Consider the following 14,068-nt stretch of genomic DNA (forward strand, 5'->3'; position numbering starts at 1 on the left):
CGTTTCTGGACAGTTTGTGCCAAATTAACCTTTTATTTTCTTTGAAAATAAGCTAGAGTTGTTTTTCAATCTTGTCACCCAATTTTCATAATGGCCTTCATTCTTTGAAATAAAAATCTATCTCTAAAGAAAGAAAAGATCATGACTGAGAGTCTTGATTTGTTAGCCAGGCCTGCAGATGTCTGTGCCAGGCCTGTTCTCTGAGCCGTCGGCACTCTCTAGTGTCCTAGAGGCTGTCTCACCTTGAGAACCTGCTGTCCCAGTGTCAGAGCAGGAAGATGGACCTGGAAAGTAGTGTTGTTCCTGATGTAGCAATACCATCTATTTAGCTTCTTAATTGCATTTGTGTAGTATTTTTGAATTCTGGTTTGGAGAAGTACTTTGTAGTCGCGGGGTGGAGTAAATAGCTTACCCAGTTGTTACACAGCCCCGGTGCCCAGAGTTGGCCAAGTGTCTGAGGGTTTTGTTTGTTTTTCCCAAAGAACACTTGCTTCTTGGAACCAAATGTCATAAGTAATTTTGGGAGGATTTTTTTCTATATACCTTTTCTTGCTGTCATTTGAAAAATAATCTGTTGTAGTAAAAGTCTCTTAAGCCAGGGTACAATACAGTATTAGCTAGGAAAGAAAATTATTTTTAGCAAGCCAAAGAATTCTGTTAATGTTATGTTGGGTTTACAGTGGAGTTTTGTCATATAGCCCAGGTTGGCTTTAAATGTGATCCTCCTGCCTCAGCCTCTGGAGTGCTGGTGTTACAATATGCACCATCATGGTCAGCTGAGAAATAGAGTTTAATGCAGATTTAATAGTAATCATTATTTTCATGTTAATAGTAAACACATGAACATTAAGTGTTTGGCCTAGGTACTAAACAGGAATGAGTAGAGAACTGTTCATTATAAGGATTTGAGATATTTTAGAGTTTGATTTTTGTTTTTTGTTCATTTGTTTTGGTTTGGGGATAGGAGACAGGGACATCAAAGCTGTATAGTTTTAGAAAATTTCTGTCCTTGCTAGCACCTTCTCCACCACTACTTCCTCCTTGAGTAATAGCACATGCTACCAGCAAAAATACAGCTTTTATTTTTATCCCTTAAGGCATATTTAGTTATCTGACAATCTTTGGTTTTTAGATTGGAGTTAGTTAAATTAGGATTGAGTATTGATTTTGTTTAGTAATGTGGAACACAGGGCTTTTGCCCTTAGATCTAGTGGTGGGTGGTGCTTCTCTTTTAGAATAGCTATTTAAAATGGGTGGCCTCTGGCAGCACTGGGCAGTTGCACTTGGCCTTTTTCTTAACTACTAATTTCTCTAAGTGGTGACTGTTATTTGAGTGTCGGTGGAAACAGGTCCGTTAGGAGAGTGGCTACAGTCTTCAAGGTAAAGTTGTGCCTGCTGTGTTCTTTACTACAAAGAAATCGTCTTTACCAAACTCACTCTTCCAGCGCTGCTTCTAACTTCTTGTTTCATGACCTTTTACTATTCTGTGTAGGAACTTTGGTTTTGTGTTGTTACCTCCTGTTTTACCTTTTGATACCGAATCTAGAAAGTCTAAAATTGTACCCTTTCTTGTCCCTTTCCTGTTTCCAGAGTGGAAATGGGCTAGGGATTGGCTCCTAGGGCCAGCTAAGCACGCGTACTCTTCCTGAGCTGCACCCGGGCCTGCTGGGCTGTTCAGATGCTGCTGTAGTGTTAAGATATTTGAGTTATAACCCCAGCGTGTGCCTGACTTTCCCAAAATCCTAACAGACATGAGTTTATCACTAGCTTATCAAATATTTAAAAGCCAATTTAAACAATTTCAGAATAACTCATTTTATTTGTAGTATATGTGTACACTCTCATACAGTGTGTGTAGCAGCAAGTCTTGTATATAGTGAAGTGTTTCTGATGTTGCTGGCAGAAATAAATTCTTGGACTTCTTCTGACTTAACTATTACGGTCTGCTTAATTTCTCTGCCCCCTTGCCAACACTAGATAGTGAGGACTAATAAATACATCCTGCTCTTGATAAATTGTGTAATTTTGTTGAGTTTTGAACCTTTAACTTTCCATTTCCTGCTGCAATCACAAATGAAGGCCTGTGCTTAAATGTTTCCTCCTGGCCTCTGTTAGTGAGCTTTCCTTTCATTTGTTTCTTCTCTAAGTTGTATGCTATCTGTGGTATTCATTTTAATTAGAATATAATCCACTCTTACATAATTGATGGATGAAAATATTCTAATTGGCTTGTTGTAAAGTAATAATTCATTAATAAACTCTAAACTTTGAGATGTTAAGCTTGAAATAGTACCTGAAATTTTAACTTTTGAGGCAAAATTAAAAAAACAAAACAAAACAGCTTTTAACAGGCAGTATCAGTCTGAATTAGGCAAAGCTTTGTAACTCTTCTCAGGCAGGAAAGGATTTGAGGTTTCATCATTGCTGGTCTCTGCTCATTTGCACTGTTCTAGTGGTCCTCTGCTTCCTTTGCTAGGTGTGGAGGGTGCAGCCTTTCAAAGCCGACTTCCCCATGATCGAATGACCTCTCAGGAAGCAGCCTGTTTCCCAGACATCATCAGTGGGCCTCAGCAGACACAGAAGGTGTTTCTGTTCATCAGGAATCGCACAGTAAGTGGCTAGGCCTCTGTTTTTCGCTTGGATTTTGAAAAGTGCCTATGAATTTTATCAGGAATACGGAAAACAAATAGAAGGGAGGGAAAAATTAAATTGTAATATATTTTTTACAGAATTTATTGCCAGAGATAAATTGTCTTTTCCTTTAGGTATTTAATTCTATTGGTTTTGGTTTTGTGCGTGTGTGCTTGTGTGTGTACTTGCATGTGAATGCATAGGTGTCTATGGAAGCCAAAGGAATCATCAGATGTCCTAGAACAGGAGCTACAGGCAGTTGTGAGGCATCCAGTGGGTACTGGAGCTGATGTGTATAAAGTTTCATTTCTGTATGCATTCATTTTTAGGGATCCTTCTCATACTTCATAAATATATTAAGAATCTACGGCCGGGCGTGGTGGCGCACGCCTTTAATCCCAGCACTTGGGAGGCAGAGGCAGGTGGATTTCTGAGTTCGAGGCCAGCCTGGTCTACAAAGTGAGTTCCAGGACAGCCAGGGCTACACAGAGAAACCCTGTCTCGAAAAACCAAAAAAAAAAAAAAGAATCTACATTGAAAAAAAATTGTCTCAACTCTTTTTGGGGTGGAATGGGAAGAAGTGCAAAGATGGGCTGTTTATATGGCAAGTGTTCTAACACTGAGCCATATCCCAGCCAGACCCCAGCGGATATAAATTACTTTAAGCAGTCACTGCCTTTCCCTTCAAACCTGCATCCTCAGTCAGGCTGTAGTGGCACACACTTTTCATCCCAGCACTGGGGAGGAAGAGGCAGGCTGATCTCTGTGAGTTCAAGGTCAGCCTAGTCTATGAGATTGAGTTCAGGATGGTCGGGGTTACCCTGTCTCAGAGAAACAAACAGAAAGAAAGGCTGCACTCCTAACCCTGTTTTGTCACCTGGTTTACCTTCTTCCTCTAGATTTAATGATTAATATCTTTATAATATTTCTCTTGATAGTTGGACCATAATTTAAATAACATAAACTTCCATTTTTACTTTGTTGTAATTAACCTCAGGCTGGTTTTAGTGCATTCTGGTTGTGTGTATGGAACATCCTTGCTGTGTGCATGATTCCTAGTGTATGTAAGTAGAATCTCAATTTGTAAAAATCAAAACTTAGTATGCATATTTTTCAATAACCAAAGAGAAGACTCATTTTAATAGTGGTTATAGTAGGATTAAAACCCTCAGCTGTTAGAAACGTTTTTAGCATTTTGGTACAGATAATCTACTAGAATATACTCTCATTGTCCTGCCCTGCCTCGTTTGTGTTATTAACTAGTTGTGCGCTACTGTAAGCAAACCCACCCTAGTTTGATTTCTTAGGCTACTGTTGCTGACTGTTGTTTTTGTATTTATTAGTCTTTTATATGGTCTTTTCTTCTCTTTTAAATGTTCTTTGCCAAAAAATTCTTTAGCTATCAGGCATAGTAACCTTGCCTTTAACTGCAACAGTCAGGAGGCTGCAGCAGGAGAAGCTCATTCAAGGTTAGTGTAGGCTACAGAATAGGAATCTGTCTCAGAACAAAACAAAATTCATCAGCTATTGGGGAAGGCAAGATGTTATTTGTTAACATACCCGTCATTTTCTCAAAGTATCTATCCGTGAAGTTTCTCCTGCTTTGAGTATGTCTCTGCGCATGTTTACTTTTTAGGCCCCACTTCTTTAATTTGGTTACTAGGTTGTACAATCACTGCTAAATTTGTATCACAAAAATACTATATAGCTAAGATGACAGGTCAGTTATACTGGAATTTTGACACACAGGAAAGTCGGGGTAAAGTAAGTGAATGGAAATGTCTTGTTTTATAAAAGTTTCTCTGGCTAGTGATTGCTTTTTTTCTGCAGTGATTGTGTCTGTTCCCTGATTCGGTTAGGTCTTTATCCTTGTGACTTGAGCACAATTGAAATAAAACCGTGACTGAGTTTTATTTCCTAGGATGGAAAGAGAAAGCAGCTGTGAGGAGGTTGAAGGGCTTGAGCCATGGCTGTGGGAGAAACTGCATTCTCTTCTGATTGTAGCTCTCCACAACGTGGGATCGCTCTAGTCACACCTTTTGTAATTGGTGTATCTAACCAAACTAACTCCTTGGTTAGAACTTAATCTACAAAACAGGGCTTGTTAATTTTTTAGTAAGACTTTAAATATGATGCTATTTATCCTGCTTTGTATTTTCTGTGTGTGTGTGTGTGTGTGTGTGTGTGTGTATTTTAGAAATTTCTGTTAAAACTCATGTTGACTATGAGTTTTAACATTGACTATGTTGTAATCTTTTCATTCTTTTTCTTTTTTTTTTTTAAAGATAGATTTATTTATTTATTTATTATATATAAGTACACTGTAGCTGTCTTCAGACACTCCAGAAGAGGGCGTCAGATCTCGTTACGGATGGTTGTGAGCCACCATGTGGTTGCTGGGATCTGAACTCCGGACCTTCGGAAGAGCAGTCGGGTGCTCTTACACACTGAGCCATCTCACCAGCCCTTTTTTTTGTTTGTTTTTTGTTTTTCCAAGACAGGGTTTCTCTGTGTAGCCCTGGCTGTCCTGGCACTCATTCTGTAGACCAGGCTGGCCTCGAACTCAGAAATCCGCCTGCCTCTGCCTCCCGAGTGCTGGGATTAAAGGCGTGCGCCACCACGCTCGGCATCTTATCTGCAAGCTTTGAAAATTATTTAATTATTATTCGCTGGCTCTTTTTTTCTTTCTTAAACATAATACTTTCTTGGCTTGAGTAACATAATATTCTGATTTTCTCCTGTGTCTACCATGTAGTCAGATGCTTTCCAACTCATTATTATGAGGTCTCCTCCATTCTAGGAGTCTTGTATACATTCACTCCATTGTCACACTGCAGACCTTATCTCCTCCGAGCCTCCTATCTTCTCTTGTCTCAGAACTAGAATCCGAGTATAATCTGCCTGTGGTTTTTCACTTACGCCATTTATCAACTCATTTACTTGTTCAACCCAAAACCGAGGGGCTGTCATTGACACTTTTCAGCCCCTGTAAACCTGCATGATTATAGCCATGTGATTTTTTTTTTTTTTAAATCTGATCAGTATCTGGAATTATATAATCCCCAGTTTAAATGCTAGCTATTCCTTACTGGTTATTTAGAATTTTTTTTTCTTTTTTAGGTCAAATAGCCTCCAGTGTCAAGAATCCATTGGTGTAGTTTTATGTAATAGCTTCCTTGTCAGTGCTCTAACCCTTCTGTGTGTGAGAATAGAAAATTCATAGCTGGAGTCTTAAATTTAAGAGATAATTTTACGGCTGATCAGGTGACGTGTTTCTGGGGATGTGTAATACAACTTCTGTCATCTAAAAACAGTTGCAGTTATGGTTGGACAACCCAAAGATTCAGCTGACGTTTGAAGCTGCTCTCCAACAGCTGGAAGCACCTTACAACAGTAAGTCCTGGGTTTATGGGAGAAGGTCCCTTGGGAACCTTGTGGCTTCTGATGGCTTTTATTTCATCTTGTGCTGTGCAGAAGTGACCTTTATGATTTTTGCTTGTTTCCTTGGCCTATAAATTGTATTGATGCACGTGTTTAAGAGGTTTCTAAATGTTTTCTCAGATCTATTGTCTCACTTTGACCTATGGAGTACTTTAGTATTTGATTAGCTAATTATCTGGTTTTCTTTCTGTTGACCACCAACAACGTCTTATAAAGGTTTTGCTAAAATATATGAATGTTGTTCATATCTTTATCTGTAATGTAACATCTTTTTAAAAGATTTGTTTATGTATTTGAGTTTTTAGTTCATATATATATCTGCACACCAGAAGCTGTCATCAGATTCCATTGTAGGCACTTGTAAGCCACCATGTGAATGCTAGGTATTGAACCTGGGAACCCTTGGAAGCATAGTCCGTGCTCTTAACTGCTGAGCCATCTCTCCAGCCCATAATATCTTTAAAATGCCAATTTAGCCAGGTATGCGGGCACATAGCCATGACCTCAGCATACTAGGGCAGAAGCAGGAGGGTTATTAGTTCTAGGTCAGCCTCAGCTACATAGCAAGTTTGAAACCAGCCTCAACTTCTTGAAACTGTCTCCAAATAGCACTCTCTCTCCGATCCCCATTTGTTGAACATTTTGAACTATGTTACAGCCTGATAGTACTGTGCCTTTGTTTGCTAAAGGCATCACCTGTCCAAGGGTCACATGAGTTGTATGTATGAAGGCTTCACATTAGAGAGAGAAGAATTAGTATAGCTTATTGTTTAAACTGTTGGAAATATGAACATGTTTTTAATGTGCTCTACAGGCGATACTGTGCTTGTCCACCGAGTTCACAGTTACTTAGAGCGCCATGGTCTTATCAACTTCGGCATCTACAAGAGGATAAAACCCTTACCAAGTAAGGACTTCCCTACCAAATGAATTAAGTGGCTTTTTGTAATACTTTTAGGTCTGTGTTTAATATTTGTGGTGCTGGTGACATTTTACTTTTATTAATATTTCCATTAGTGAAAATAATCTCAAGATTATAAGTCAAATGTTAAATAAATAAATGAATGTACATTTCTTTGAATTTCCTGTTTGAGAAGGTTTTAGGAAGAGAATAATTCCAGTTTTTAAAATTTTGAATTAAAGAGCTGTTAGAAATGGGAGAAGTCAGTGATGCAGGCAGCAGGTTTGAGGCTTTCCTCTGTGGTTCCTCTTGCTTTCTAAGTATTTGCCCTATTCATGCTGTTTGAGCAATGTCTGCTGCCAGGGATCTGAGAGATAAAGATATTCTGGAAAAAATTTAATATTTTCAGGAAGGAATACTAACTTAAACAGAAGTGAGACTCTTAAAGAGAATGGCTCACATTGGTACAGTTGTGAAGGCCTTCCTGAGTGGTTAGGCCACAGAACTTCAGATTTCTAATAATGGCTCAGACCTGTACGTTCAGTTACAAGTTTACGGTATTGAATTAATTTCTACAAGTTTCTGACATTTATAATTTCCACAGTCTCTACAGTTTGAAAGTAACTGAATTGTTAAGACATTACATTAAAAAGCCAAAAGTTCTCATGAGAAGAAAAAACATGCAAACTCAGAATTATAAAATACTATAATTTTTGTTCTCTTTTCTCCCTTTCAGTTAAAAAGACAGGGAAGGTGATTATTATAGGCTCAGGTGTTTCTGGCTTGGCAGCAGCTCGACAACTACAGAGTTTTGGGATGGATGTCACACTTCTAGAAGCCAGGGTGAGTTAGATTTTGGGATTAGAGGCCTGATCTAATGGAAACATGGTAAGGAATGAAAAGGATTGGAGACTCTGTGCTTGCCCAGGCTGGTTTCTGTGGTGTTGCAGGATAGCCTTGGGTGCTCTTTAGTGCTGGTGCTGTAGCTGTTGCTTATATTATGGTTATTTGGTGCGGGGAATCAAACCCAAGAGCCTTGCACACCGTAGTTTAGTAAATGCTCTACCATTGAGCTATATTTTTGCTAAATTATTTTTGACAGTAGATCTTGTGATCAGTGACTATGTGGAGTTCATAAAGGCTCCGTCCGTCCTTTGGGTGGATAATCTCAGATAGGTTTTTACTTGAAACACTCTATGTCTGCTTTAAGGTGTATAATTGTGTGTTTTATGCATTTATCTGGGTGTGACTACATGCACATGTGAGTGTAGGCTCCCAGAAGAGGGCATCACTCTCTTGAGCTGGATTGAGTTGGTTGTGAGTCACTTGGGGGTGCTGGGAATTGAACTCAGATCCTTTACAAGAGCATCCAGTGCTCTTAACTAGTGAGTTCTCTCTCCAGCTCTAAAGTTAGCGCTTTAATTTGGGGTGGTCAGAAACCTTGTAGGAGGTGATATTTCAGTTATTAAATTATATCCCTTGTTTGCTAGATAGGGAAAGGGAATTACCTGCGGTTGAGCAGGTCTTTCAGGAGCAGCTAAAGCTAGAAGAAGTAGTTCATCATCCCAGACCTGGGAGTAGAAACTGAGGTGGCGGGGTGAGAGCAGGTCACCTCAGGGACCTGTTAGAAAAGTGGTTTGTATACATCTTTTTTTTCTTCATATTTTGCCTTCCAGTGACTGATTTTTTAATTAAAAAAATGAAAGAAACTTTCTTAGTAACCTAAACATTTAAGCATTTTATAAAATCTTTAAAATACTATGTGTAGTTAATTCAAAATTGCTTTTTATGAAGTTTTAATTTTTTAAATAATATTTAAATAGAACATGGGGAAATGAAAATGATTTTCCTGATAGGCTGTTGCTTTTGTATGTACTCTGTACCATGTGTTAAGAGTAAAGGAAGGCAGGCATAGCAGCTCATTGTGATCCTTCCCACATTATAGCTCGTAAGATTTGCTCTGCAGGTTTTGTAGTGTATTCAAGTTTACAGGGTGCTTTGATATTTTCAATAATTTTAAGTTACCACTGTAACTCAGTAAGGTTTTTCTATCCCCGAAACCTTAATCAGTAGACATAAGCCTGGACCTGTTTAGGACTAAAATCTCTTGTTACCAGTTTGTGTTCCTGGGCATTAGGTTCCTTGGCAGAGGACATTTGTCAGAGAAGTTATTGATCCAAAGATGCAGTTACAATAACCAGTGACTGCATCCATGGCCCAGACTGCTGGGCCTTCTGGGAGCGCATCAGTCTAACCCTGGCTGGGGCAGCTTGTGATTCTCATCCCCACTGCAAAGGGCTGTAGTGATCCAAGGATGAGCATCAGCTCACGCGGGAGAGAGTTGTTTACTGATGGATTTATAAGCATATATGTTTTGAGTGGGCCTTGTGAGTCCTGTGCACTTAGAATAGCTGAGTTTCAGGTAGAGTAGAGTAGAGTATTGTAGTGTGCTTAGTTATGGTTAAAACAGGCTAAATGACTTTGACCATTTCATTTCTAACAAACAGGATCGTGTAGGTGGACGGGTTGCTACATTTCGCAAAGGAAACTATGTAGCTGATCTTGGCGCCATGGTTGTAACAGGTCTTGGTAAGTAGTTTAATTTGATACTGCATTACACAATCGAAAATGAGAAAGAGCTTACATTTAAACCAGTGGTTAATTTTATAATATACTAATTGGGGACTCATAGACAGTAAGTCATAATGACTTACCACAATCATAGGGACACACCATAGACAGACAGGAGTCATAGAGACACAGCACAGACAGACAGTGAGTGAGTCATAGGGACACAGCACAGTGAGTGAGTCATAGGGACACAGCACAGACAGACAGTGAGTGAGTCATAGGGACACAGCACAGTGAGTGAGTCATAGGGACACAGCACAGACAGTGAGTGAGTCATAGGGACACAGCACAGACAGACAGTGAGTGAGTCATAGGGACACAGCACAGACAGACAGTGAGTGAGTCATAGGGACACAGCACAGTGAGTGAGTCATAGGGACACAGCACAGACAGACAGTGAGTGAGTCATAGGGACACAGCACAGTGAGTGAGTCATAGGGACACAGCACAGACAGTGAGTGAGTCATAGGGACACAGCACAGACAGACAGTGAGTGAGTCATAGGGACACAGCACAGACAGACAGTGAGTGAGTTATAGGGACACAGCACAGACAATGAGTGAGTCATAGGGACACAGCACAGACAGATAGTGAGTGAGTCATAGGGACACAGCACAGACAATGAGTGAGTCATAGGGACACAGCACAGACAGACAGTGAGTGAGTCATAGGGACACAGCACAGACAGACAGTGAGTCATAGGGACACAGCACAGACAGACAGTGAGTGAGTCATAGGGACACAGTGAGTCATAGGGACACAGCACAGACAATGTGAGTCTTAGGGACACAGCACAGACAGATAGTGAGTGAGTCATAGGGACACAGCACAGACAGACAGTGAGTGAGTCATAGGGACACAGCACAGACAGACAGTGAGTCATAGGGACACAGCACAGACAGACAGTGAGTGAGTCATAGGGACACAGTGAGTCATAGGGACACAGCACAGACAATGTGAGTCTTAGGGACACACTACAGACAGACAGACAGTGAGTCATAGGGACACAGCACAGACAGAGTCATAATGAGAGTTTACTTACTTTCCTTATAGTTGTGGTTCTAGGCCAAAGGAGCAGTGATCTGATAGGCTTCTTGCTAATAGTTTCTGGTAGTTCAGATCACATGGCAAGAAACTGTATGTGAGTGCCTTTATGTCTCACCCTCCTAAGGCTAATAAGAGTCAGTCAAGTTCACCTATTATATCCTCTCCAAAGCGTTTACCTTTTGAATAGGAGGATTAAGTGGGAATTCAACTCCAGCCTGAGTTTGTTGTTTTGGTTCTGAGTTTGTTTTGTTCTAACGAGACAGGGTTTCTCTCAGTAGCTCTGAAAGTCCTGGAACTCAATCTGTAGATCAGGCTGACCTGGAGCTCAGAGATCCAATTGCTTCTGTGTCCCCACCCCCAAGTGCTAGGATTGAAGGCATGCGCCACTACAACCTGGCCCAACCTGTGTTTTGAGGGAGCAAAGTATATTCAAATCACAGCAGGTCCTTATCTCCTATTAGTGGAAGGTACCTTAACAATTATACTTTCTGAAGGCAGAAAAATGTGAATTGTACAAGTCTTTTGACACTAGGGCATCTTTTTATAGTTTAAAGAATTTATCCTAAGGAAACAGACCAGTGAGTGATGCTGTGTTTGGATCATTTCCAACACAACATTGTTTTTAATGGCACAGCGTTAGAAACCACATTAGAAGATTAAATTATTATATGGTGAGACATGAATATCCACTAAGAATTATAGCTTCATAGCATAACTTGTTTGCAATGTACTGCTAAATTATAACTATTGCAGAATGGGTTATAACCCTTTTATGTGAAGCCCTGTACACCTAAATCGCAGAAAGCTCTGTATTAAAACATTAACTTAAAGGATTATGAGTAATATAACTTTTCCCCCCCTGGTTTTTCTGAACAGGGTTTCTCTGTGTAGCCCTGGCTGTCCTAGAACTCACTCTATAGACTAGGTTGGCCTCAAACACAGAGATCCACCTGTCTTTGCCTCCCAAGTGCTGAGATTAAAGGTGCCTGGCTTATTTAATATTTTCACCTTGGTCTACGTTTTCCCTGTGAGCTTTAGAACAGAAGATATAATTAACACCCTGCATTGTCAGCTGCTTACTCGGTTTTTTGGCAGTGCTGCTGGGGATCCAGCTCAGTGCCTTGAAAATGGGAGACCACCTCTAGTACTGAGTTCTATGCCCGCCCTTGCTTATTCTGCAGGGTGTCTCATTGCATAGCTGGCTGGCCTTGGACACCACTCCGTCTTCCTGTCTCTCACCTTGAAAGGGCTGCAGCACCGGCATAGGCCACCAAGGCTGAATTTAGCAAGTTTTTGTTTTGAGTAAAGAAAATTTGACTTTGAGGTTTTCCTTTTCAAGGATAGGCTGACTTTGTTTGAGTTTTTTCCTAGGAGGGAATCCCATGGCTGTCGTCAGCAAACAAGTAAATATGGAACTGGCCAAGATCAAGCAAAAATGCCCACTTTATGAAGCCAATGGACAAGCTGTAAGTTGATGACAAACAGGTTTTCAAAATTTCTTTGGTTTGGTTGGAAATCATTTTAGGGAACTGTATGACTGAGCATGCTATGAGTATACAGACTGAGAAGAGAGATGAGCATGGCGTGACTATATAGACTTAGAAACAATTGACGTTTTTCTAGCTGTTTTCTTAACTCTGAGTTATTTAGGAAGAGATAATGGTATATGTGCAAATTTACATGTCTGCCTAGGCATTTTGTCTGTAGGAATTGACTGAAGGCTGGCCACACAGTTAATTGGCCCTAGCCAATTTTTTTCAATAGACCTATGGAATTGAACCTGAGTCTTCCTATTTCTGTGCTGTCCCTCCATCATGTGCTTTAGCTCTGTGTGCTCTGTCACTTCCCTTTGTGTGTATAGATAGAGGCTTCTGACGGGCGGGCTAGCAAACAGCCAGGGACACTTACCCAGAGGTAGAGTAAGTTAGTGCTTATGGTCAGAGAGAGGCCTAGGAGCTTCTTGTCCTTGGTGTGAGATTAGCAGCAACATGGCGATTGGTCTGAGATGTGAGAGAACAGGCCTTGGTCAGACATGCCTAGGCTGCCCCTGGCAATCCTGATTTTGGAGGTATGAGTAAAATTCAGAAGTTTGTGTTTAGCAGAAATTTGACCAGCTCCCCTGTCAGGATGAGAAAACACTGTCTGAGAATGTAAAAATATGGTTAACTTTGTATTTTGAGAAAGAAAGTTTGCTATGTAGTGTATATGTATAGCTAAGTTATTGTTACCAGGGTGATAAGATTCCCTGCTCTTAAGTTTTACAGGATGATGATCTCAGGGGACATCTGTGTTTACTCCTGATGTGGGCTTTATGGGCTTCAGACCAGAAAGAGGCTGATGTTAAGGAAACGCCTTGGGTTATGTCTACCAGATGTGCAGATTTCTTTCCAGGGCTTATTTGTGAGAGACATCTAACAAAATAGGAATGGAATGAGAGAGAAGGGATATAATTTATGCTAACTTATTAATAACTTATAAAAAGTTACTAATAATTTACTGACAAAAGTCAGTAAAAAAAATAAAGTTGAAGACAAGTTCTCTGCTGCAATCTACTGTTCCTTATATGGAAGTAGCACCCTCCAGTTTTTATTATGGAATTTTTAAAAATTTACAAAGTAGGAAGAGTATTATAGTACTCCCATTTCCCCAGTCTGTTTAACTTTCCTGTTTCTCCTGCAGGGAAAGAGGGTCTAAGAGTAACTGTTACCACAAGGGTTGCAGGTGCTAATTCATGTCTACTCAAGCCAACTTGGTTGCGACTCAGGTCCTAGCTCCCCGCCCCAGTGTTCTGGGTTCCGGAGTGAAAGAACATGCACAAAGTCTGTCAGCAAGATCAAGCTGAGGCAGATTTGCCAAGGGTTAGAGCCATTGCTACAGAAGAGTCAGGGCATGAGGGTGTGTGGAAGTGACTGGCAGGACAGGGTCACAGAGGGAGGGAACACATTTGTGAGTTGCAGTTTAGGACTTCAGCCGAGGTTGCACACTGGGGCTGAGGAAGGTGAGTAGGTGGAGAGAGCTCTGTGGGACGGGGTGAGGTCATCCTAGTGAGGTAAGAAGACAAGCTACAGTGTAGCCTTGCTGTGGGGGTGCTGGCCCAGGAGAAGTGACTTAGACAAGGCAGGAAAGAGCCTGGCTGTGTGAGGGGAACAGCAGCAAGTAAAGATCTAGGCAGAGAAGTGTGTTCAGCGCTTATACACTCCGTCTGTGACTGCTGGCTCCTGAGCCCTCCAGGGGCTGAGCCAGCGGGCCTCTGTACTAACTAAGCACAGCTTAGCTAAGCTCATAAAATAAGCTTTTAGTTTTGTGTTTGCTGGGTCGGGAATGGGATCCAGCCCCTCATGCTTCTCTAGGCGATTGCTCTATCAGTGCTGGCTTGTTTTGTTTTGTTTTTGTTTGTGTGGGGTTTTTTGGGGGGAG

The 14,068-nt window shown here is 40.8% G+C and overlaps 1 protein-coding gene across 2 annotated transcripts in view; it reads left to right on the forward strand.

Annotated features, from left to right (window-relative positions):
• Kdm1a (lysine demethylase 1A) overlaps positions 1 to 14,068 on the forward strand; it is a 54,932-nt gene that overhangs the window by 24,530 nt on the left and 16,334 nt on the right. For both annotated transcript variants that reach the window (XM_021160225.3, XM_021160226.3), the window contains 6 exons: positions 2,477 to 2,610; positions 5,946 to 6,024; positions 6,887 to 6,979; positions 7,710 to 7,816; positions 9,481 to 9,562; positions 12,023 to 12,117. In XM_021160225.3, the coding sequence (XP_021015884.1) occupies positions 2,477 to 2,610; positions 5,946 to 6,024; positions 6,887 to 6,979; positions 7,710 to 7,816; positions 9,481 to 9,562; positions 12,023 to 12,117 (590 nt within the window). The remainder of the gene's footprint in view (positions 1 to 2,476; positions 2,611 to 5,945; positions 6,025 to 6,886; positions 6,980 to 7,709; positions 7,817 to 9,480; positions 9,563 to 12,022; positions 12,118 to 14,068) is intronic.

The sequence above is a fragment of the Mus caroli genome, unplaced genomic scaffold (genome assembly GCF_978045245.1).
Source record: "Mus caroli unplaced genomic scaffold, Mus_caroli_1 scaffold_6, whole genome shotgun sequence".
Classification (NCBI taxonomy): domain Eukaryota; kingdom Metazoa; phylum Chordata; class Mammalia; order Rodentia; family Muridae; genus Mus; species Mus caroli.